General features: G+C 40.3%; 1 protein-coding gene across 1 annotated transcript; it reads right to left on the reverse strand.

Annotated features, from left to right (window-relative positions):
* Positions 1-7,004: 7,004 nt before the first annotated feature.
* HSPB3 (heat shock protein family B (small) member 3) lies at positions 7,005-8,389 on the reverse strand. Its single transcript, XM_008692539.2, has one exon. It carries the CDS (start codon positions 7,620-7,622, stop codon positions 7,170-7,172), a length of 453 nt encoding a protein of 150 aa, XP_008690761.1. The 5' UTR covers positions 7,623-8,389; the 3' UTR covers positions 7,005-7,169.
* Between the last annotated feature and the right edge of the window lie 749 nt (positions 8,390-9,138).

The raw sequence follows: 9,138 nt of genomic DNA on the forward strand, positions 1-9,138 counted from the left end.
AGAACAGTCCTCTGGGACACTGAACAGGGCTGAGGTGAGATAACTGTTCATCCACCATTTTACACCCTCCTAAATATTATTCAAGAATGAAGCAGTGTAGGGGCGCCTGGGTGGCTCAGTCATAAAGCGTCTGCCTTCGGCTCAGGGTGTGATCCTGGCATTGTGGGATCGAGCCCTGCATCAGGTTCCTCTGCTGGGAGCCTGCTTCTTCCTTTCTCACCCCCCCTGCTGTGTTCCCTCTCTCACTGGCTGTCTCACTCTCTGTCAAATAAATAAATAAAATCATTATATAAAAAAAAGAATGAAGCAGTGTAAAGATTAAGAATTTTCCACTTACAGACCCTTGCAAAAATAAGGTGTCTTAGGAAGAGACAGAAACCCAGAAGGAAAACTGCGGAAAATAAGAAACAGACAGGAGCACACAAATGCATTAAAAAAATTTTAGTAGTGGAATTTTAACAATCAATAGTTAAAGGTAAAACTAAAATTAACGATGGCAGCGAGATGGGGAGGAGGATTCAATAGGTAGTAAGGACACAAAAGTTCTCCAAATGCTCAGGAGAATAGAAATGTTAAAGAATTTTAAATGTCTACGTTTTTATGCTTTTATTAGTTTCCTTCAAACATGCATATTAACCTATACATTGTCTAACAATGTTTAAATTTTAACACCTTAAAGATCAAGAGAAAAAAACAAGGAGGTAAGCTTAGAAAACCTGATGGTCCAAAGACAGAAAAGGGTAAAAAAGCAAAGGGAAACCATGATAAATAAAGACATACAGTAAGAAATACATCTAAATATTTCATGCAAAAAGTAATGGAGTTAAATTCATCTTTTAAAAGTCAGATTATCAGACTGTATTTTTTAAATCAAGCTACATGCGACTGCTTCCAAGAAACAAATTTAAGACAAAGCTACTTTGAATATATAAGAAAAAAAGGTGTCAAAGGGTAAAACAAAAAAATGATATTATCAGACAAAACAACTTAATGCAAAAAAACATTACATGGAGCTAGAGTGGGCCTACATAATAATATGAGATGTAATCCAACTGAAATAAATTATAAATGTATAATCACAAAGCAACATAACCTGGAAATATGCAAAGGAAAACATGGAAGAGAATTTTTTTTTTAATTTTCAACTGTCCTTCATACTGAAAGATGCCAATCTGTGTGTTTTTAGTTGCCATAAACAAAAAAAAAAGGGGGGGAAGACTATTTGAACCAACAAAATAACAAAATTAATTATATATATGCATATATATATATATACACATATACTCCAAATAGAAAATATACATGTAAGTTATTTTCACATATACATGGTACATTTTTTAAAAATAACTATGCACCAGGTCATGAAGAAAATCTCAACAAATTGCAAAAGAATGGGATCATACAGACCATTTTATTTTACTACAATAGATTTTCATTGTATTTGTCCTTGAAGTTAGAAAGACATTAATAAACAGGATTTTATATTACATATACACATGCATGCTCTTGTGTATTAAACAATGCTGAGGAAATGTAGAAGAAAACATTTACTTAGAATCATTTATTTTTCAAATTTAAAATACTGTCTCACATTTTGGGGAGCACATCTGGCCAATTCAATTGCTAAGACAAAGAGTTATGCTAAGTCAAAATGTAGCATGGAGCTGTAAATTAGCATACCAAACCAACATTTTTATTCTTCTTTCCAACTAATTATTTGAGAATCTCTGAGGGGAACAGTGATGACTAGTGAAAAAGAGATTTTTGTTTAGCTTGAGGAAATGACATGAGGTATTTTTTCCCCCTGAGGTTGTATGCCCTTTGTGTTTTCTAAAATCACTTTTTGTATGTGCTAAGGACCACTGACAGCCATTTTCAGACAATCACAAGGAGATGAGAGGTCAGGCACGTTCAGGATCCCAGTGCAGTTTGGACTCAGGGAAGTCAATGGGAACTAAAGTCTTCAACTGATGTAGCAAACACATAGAAGTTCGAAGCTGAAGGCCAAGAAAGAATTCTTGAGATGGCTTTGTTGCAGAAAGATGGTTTTATTAAAGCACGGGGACAGAACCGTGGGCAGAAAGAGCTGCACTGGGGTCATGAGGAGTGGCCCATTATATACTTTCAAGTTGGGAGGGGGTTAGGGATAGCGTAAGTCTCTAAGGAATTTTGGAAGCAAGGTTTCCAGGACCTTGAGGGTGCTAGCTATTGTTGGGAAAGGCCATTTATTACCGTCTAATAAAACCTTAGTCATGAAACCCTTCTAATGTATATCAGTGGGTCATATGCTTGAGGAATGGTTGCCGATGTATATCTTGAGGAGTAGACATAAAGGAAGTTTCCAAAGGAATTTTTATATGTCAAAGTAGACTTATAGGATTCTGGAGGATCAGGCTAAGATTGCCTTTTGCCCTTAGCAAAGTATTAACATTGAGGCAGCTGAGTTCCTAGAGGAACACCACTCTGCCTGTTTCAAGGACTTGTCAATGGGCTGTAAGTAGTAAGGAAATTCAATAATTTTTCTTCTGCCTTTGTTTCCCACATCACAATGACTTCTGGGCTCCCAGGATAAGAATCAGGCAACTTAAAACAAAAACAAATCTTTGATCCACAATCTACAAGAAAAGAAAAATCCCGGAGAAGTTTAAGAGAACTGACTTTGCACTTAAGCAAATAAAAAATTAGATAAAAATATACGGTGATGTTAGAGTCCATAACATTTGAAGGCAGTCTGGAGTACGTACGCAATAGATGCTGTAGGACTATGTGATTTGCCTGGCTCCCCCTTCCCACAGCTCTGGATTTGGGGTTGTGGTGGCTACAAACCCTGTGTGCCTTTCCATCTGCCTTCTTTTTTCCGAGGGTATCACCTGCCTCACAGACCCTGCTGCTGCCAGCAGAACAGCTGCTAAGGCTCCTAAGGTGGCCAGAGGCCAGGCTGAAACCCTGAGGCTCTGTTTCTCACCCTGAGCCCTAACCATGCTGAGTCTTCTTTTGCTCTCAGCGTGGATGAAATGTCACACCGTGGGCTAGGGGGGTCTGGTTTTCTGAGCAGCCACTAAGGGTTTGGATGATACACCCCAGAAGTGCAGGAGAGTCTATTTCCTGTGAGCTAAAACCTTGACTAAGGGGGAACAGGAAATCGCAGGGACCAGGCAAGCAAATTCTCTCTTTTTTTCTTCCCTGTGGATTGCTTTAAGATTTTATTTCTTCCCAAAGAAATTCCAGGTGCTAAGCCAACATCCTTGCCAAGAGCCTGCTGAGTCTCTTCATAGCTCATTGTGAAGTGGTGGCCAGCATGGTAACACATCACCTCACTTTGCCTCCTGTTTTTTTCCTCGCCTCTTTCCCCCTATTGTCTCACTTTTACCATTCTGGCCTTGCACTTCCCAAATAAAGTATTAGCACTTCAATCCTTGTTTCAGGCTGTATTTTGTAGGAAAGTTTTTCTAAAAGAGTTGTAACAACAGTACTCAGTTTACGGGAGTGCTGGATATTTTCTCCTTGCCCCCAGGAGTAGTCACTCTCCACTTTTTTTCCACCCTGCCCCCTGCTCTGAAAGGCTATGAAACTATATCAACAGGGTGCCCACACCCTCCAGGTAGCACTCAAGTCCCACCAGTCGGGTGCCCTGGTAGGAGATTAGAGGGATAAAGTATTTATTCTCCTGGCGCCAGGGAAAGATCACCTGGGGCTGCTTGGATCATCAAAAGAAAGTCACAGCTGCCGGTCTCCTCCATCTGACTTTCTTGTTTTCTGAGCCCTGCTTCCTCCTCCCTTCCCTTTGGACCTAGGGAATGGAACAGCTCCACACTGCTACTCTCAGGTTATACTCTATCTCTTGCAGCTCTTCTTCACCCTGCCCCTCCTTTGGAATGTATCTCTTTTTAAATAAATTATTCCAATTTGAATTATTCTAATCTTGACATTGCTGTTTCCTTTGGGGAACAGCAGTGAAAAGGAATGGTTAAATTGTAACATGTTTTATCTGTGTTGGAATAGGGCATAGCCATTACAAATCAGTTAATGTTTGGTAGTAAAAGCAAGTGATGCACTTTAAAAAAAAAGACCAAAAACAAACAAACAAACAAACAAACAAACACACTTAAGAAGTCAAGCAGTCAGAGTTCTGGAGAAAAACAGAATTCCATCACCTGGAAGGGACTTCAGTGAAGGGACCGTTGATGGGAAAGCAGAGTGAAAGGAATCCACAGGGGATGGTGAAGCACCAGGGACAAGAAAGGGCAGAAAACATGGTCACCCCAACTGCTGACCAGGCAAAAGGAAGAAACAGCATTAGGACACCCGCGCGCAGTCCAAGTGGGAGGCCTGGAGGAGGGGCCACTTCTCAGAGGTGTAGTCCTGGAGGGACACAGGCCTGCCAGAGCCTCATCCCCAGCAGGTTGGTGGAAGGAAATGCCCTGACTGTTCTCCTGTCCTGCCCACCAATCTTCTCTCTCCAATCTCTGGTCTCCAGTTAGCGCTCCCATTGTTTGAACCCAGTTGGAAACTAGAGTGATGGTGGCCTGTGGGGGTCAGTCTGCTTGGGCTCAGAGTGGGGCTGGCAAGGGCAAAGGGTGGGTTTGGGTTGGCACAAAGTGAGGCAGGCAACAGACAGTAACCAGTACGATTGGGGTATCAAACTCCATGTAAATATAATCCTAATTTTGTGAAAAGTGACACATGTATTTATGCATAAGGGAAAACTGAACTAGAAATTTAAAGTAGCAACCTCATAGTAATAAAAGAATAAGAAATGTATTTTTTTATAGTGTTTTGTATATTTTCCAAATCAAAAAGTGGTTGTGTAATACTTTAAAATTTATCTTAGAAAACATGCTAATTGGATGATGTGGTTATTTTAGTGTTAATTTCTAAGGAAAAGTTTCTATCAGTGGCTCCTCATGGTAAGAATTTTACTTCCTGGGCTCCTGGATGGCTCAGTCGTTTGAGCGTCTGCCTTCCGCTCTGGTCATGAGCCTCGGGTCATGATCTCAGGGTCCTGGGATCAGCCCCATGTCAGGCTCCCTGCTCAGTGGGGAGTCTGCTTGTCCCTCTGCCCCCTCCCCCAGCTCGCGCACACGTGCGTTCTCTCTCTCTCTCTCTCTCTCAAATAAATAAAATCTTTGGGGGGGGGGATAGGGTGTCTGGATGATGGACATTGGGGAGGGTATGTGTTGTGGTGAACGCTTTGTATTGTGTAAGACTGATGAATCACAGACCTGTAACCCTGAAATAAATAATACATTATACGGGGCGCCTGGGTGGCACAGCGGTTGGGCGCCTGCCTTCGGCTCAGGGCGTGGTCCCGGCGTTCCGGGATCGGGTCCCACATCAGGCTCCTCCGCTATGAGCCTGCTTCTTCCTCTCCCACTCCCCCTGCTTGTGTTCCCTCTCTCGCTGGCTGTCTCTCTCTCTGTCAAATAAATAAATAAAATCTTTAAAAAAAAAATAAATAAATAAATAATACATTATACATTAATAATAATAAAAACATAAAATAAAAATAAAATAAAACCTTTAAAGAAAAAAGAAAAATAATTTTACTTCCTGAATTTTCCCAGAAGTAGGATCTCATCTAGAATAGGGTTAAGGCCAAATGAGAGGGATTTTTTTTGTTTATTGATCGGTTTCTCAAATCACTACTTTGTTTTCACACCATCCTGCCAATCATTGAGAAAGAATAATCTAATGTGGGACAAATGGTATCCCAGCTCTAATCATATTAGATGGAATTCCATTAATTATGATCATCTTTGTAATGTAGCAAAGCTGGTCTGTGATATTCACTTCGTCAAACCAAATTTCTTAAGATGCACAAACCTCAGTGAATAAGTATTAACATATAACTTCAAAATCCTTTCAATTTAATTATATAGTAAACAAATCTCTTTGGTCACATTTGCTTTCAAAACTCCTTACAGAACTGTTTGATTTCTTTTTCTCTTGGTTTGTGTCACTTGCGTTTTCACTTGAACGACAAAGCACTGTGGAGGAGCACAGGGGTGTCGTCAGTGGCCTGCATCCACCCCAGCTCTTTGCACACCCAGCCCCTTCTGTTCCCAGCACCGGGCACAGGCTGGCCGGCAGCACACGTGGGGTGCAGGGTAAGAGCAGCTATTTCCTCCCGAGAAATATTTAGCATGTACAGAATGAGATAGCAAATCTTTGGAATGTCACAGAGCAGCTGTTGATGGCAATATTCCTAAAGCAAATCCTTAACCTCCACCAATGTCTCAGCCCTTCTCAGCCCCCATCCAAGCTCTGGACTGGGAACTTCTACTACCTGCCAGGCTATTTAAAGTTAAAGATTATGCAGAGAGAGCAGATGCAGTACATTTTGCCATCTACTGAAATCTAAAATTTTAAGTAGCATCAAAGAACGTAGAGTAAAACTCTTTGAATTCAGTAAGCACACTTTTTAAAGTGGTTTCCTAAACTTAATACAAACTTATAAGAATACGAGTCAACACATATCTTTGTAATATTGCATAAATACCCACAGAACATATGCTGTTGTTAAAAATATATTCAAACAGGACTCAGATCAGCCTTTTAAAAATAAGCTACATATTTAGAACTTTTTAAAAATTAAATTTACATCTAAAAATTCCAATATTATGTTTAAGGCAGTAACAGCTATAATGAATCATAAATATATTTCAGGCCCAATTTCTAAGTGCTGTATTTTAACCTTCAGATTCTATATTTACAAATTCCACTTTAACTAAAATTCATTGAAAAGCTTGTCGAGTGAAGGGAATCACAACTTTTTTTAGCAATATAAAAAGGTTTCATAAAATGGATAAGAAATTCCTACGGCTCTTTTGCCATCAATTATTATAAATGCAGTTTCTGGGGCTTTTTTTTTTTTTTTTCTGGAGTAATGAAGAAATAATTCTGAGTCTTCACTAGTATCCAAGTCGTCCCCTAAACTTTCAGTGTTTCAGGTGTAAGAATAGTATCCCTCTGAGCTATAGGAACATTTAACAATTTTCCTTTCTGAGTAAGAATAACAAACACAATCTCAACATACCAGGAACTATGTCTCTATTTTTAATCTTCATAAAAATCATTTCAAATGTGGTTAACACAAACATCCATCCCTGTGGTACCATTGGCTGAACTATAATCTTCCTCCTGCTATATGAACAAGAATTGGTAAGATGTCACTTAGTCCCAACGGGCTCCTTTACTTCCACCACCAGAATTCCATCGTGACAGAGGATGGCAGACAAATCTTTGGTTTCGATGCCATCTGGCAGTTTGTACTGTCGGGTGAAGCTTCTTGAGATAAAACCATGCTCATCCATTCTGGTTCCATGCTGAGCCTTGATCAGCAGCCAGCCTTCGAAGGTCTGAATGATGATATCTTCGGGGAGGAACTGGACCACATCCAGCAGGATCTGGAAGCGGGATTTGCCTTCTCGGGTCGGCAGCTGCGCCTCTGAGTCCACCGGAGGAACCTGGGCCGCCCTGGCTTTTCTCAGGTCCACAGTGGTTGGCCCCGGCAGTGCGTATAAAGTGTGATCCAGCCTGCAGTCTTCCAAGCCTCGAGCTTCAAACTCCTCCTCGTAGCGCACTGGAGTCTCAATGAGGTGTCTCAGGATGATTTTTGCCATGGTTGGAAGCAAAACCAGTCTCGAACAGCTTCCCTTCAGTCTATGTTCGGTCAGAGGCGAACCCTCCCAGTTGCCTACTGACTAGTTATCACTTGGAACAGCTACTCCTTGTAACCCTGCGCAGACGCAACTACTTAATTGGGCCTGAATCATACCACCACACACCCACTCTTGTCTTTTCACACACGCTGACAATGAAAAGCTATTTATAGGGCATGGTTCGAAGTTGCATTTAGCACACAGCCCGCTCAAGCCGCCCAGGCAAGGATCGTCCTTACATTCTCAGTTATCCTTGGCAAGTGTGTCTGCTTTGCTTGCCTCAAGAGAAAAAGAGAACTGGAATCAGAAACAGCATTAAAAAAAACAATCTCTGAGTGAGTATCTGTCCTTGTGAACTGCAGTGATCTAAGGGACTGTGGCTTCTTACAACAGTCCAGAGATGTGCACTCATCTTATAATATGAGCTAAGACTGCATTCGTCCTTGTCTCCAAGTACAGAGCTGAGAGGGATGAATGTAGCTCTAATTAATTAGGAGTTAAGACACACACACAGATACTCAAATCTCAGACATATAACCAACTCTCACCCCTCTGTCCTATACATTTTCTTTTCTTTCATCTTTTCATCGTCTGTCTTTAAAGGACATCTGAGTCAAGTCATCTGGTTTTATTACATTTGACTCATCAAAAATGAGATCAGATGACTAAGTTAGATAATGATGTCAAACATCAGATCCGGGAGTTTAGGGAGGCACAGAATGGGGAACTTAGCAATGAAAATAAAGCCACAGGGGAGAGAAAAATGTTAAAGTGTTGAACTATTTGATAGTAAAGCCCAGGAAACTAAGGATTAATCTAGTTGTAGCTCTGCTATTAAATTGGCAAAAATAAATGACACATAATTTCTTAATGATCATACCCTTTATGTTCAACTTACATTTAAAAAAAAAATGAGGCAACTCTACCCATTGCTGGAGAAGGATCTCCAAGACATGCTTGTAAAAAGAAAAGTCCAGAACAGCATATAATATGCTACTATTTATGCTTTTTTTTGGTAAGTAGGTATTGTTTATATAAATAGAACCTCTCTGAAAGATATGTGGCTGGGAACAGTGGCTGCATCCTGTAATGGTGACAGTGATTGGGAGACAGGGGCAGGAGGGAGACTGGCTTTTCACCATAAACATGTTTGTGCTTTTATTCCTACAGTGTGTGTAATGTACAAAAGCACAAGAAGTTTTAAAATATAGAAAACTTCCACTCCACGGAGGTTAGTATTTTCTAGAACAGGTAGACCCAGGAATACCTTTCCTTAAAAATCATATATTCATTTTCTTAGAACGAAAGAAAAATGTCTAAAAAATTAAATGTCAGAAAACAGAAGGTAACAACCTCCCTTAGCTCCTTTTTATTACTCTAAAAACCTCTGCGGACATTTTGGTATGTTCTTAAGAACATGCCTTAATAATGCTGTTCACACTCAACTTTTTTTTTTTTTTTTTTAGGATTTTATTTA

The sequence above is a fragment of the Ursus maritimus genome, unplaced genomic scaffold (genome assembly GCF_017311325.1).
Source record: "Ursus maritimus isolate PB19 unplaced genomic scaffold, ASM1731132v1 scaffold_15, whole genome shotgun sequence".
Taxonomy (NCBI): domain Eukaryota; kingdom Metazoa; phylum Chordata; class Mammalia; order Carnivora; family Ursidae; genus Ursus; species Ursus maritimus.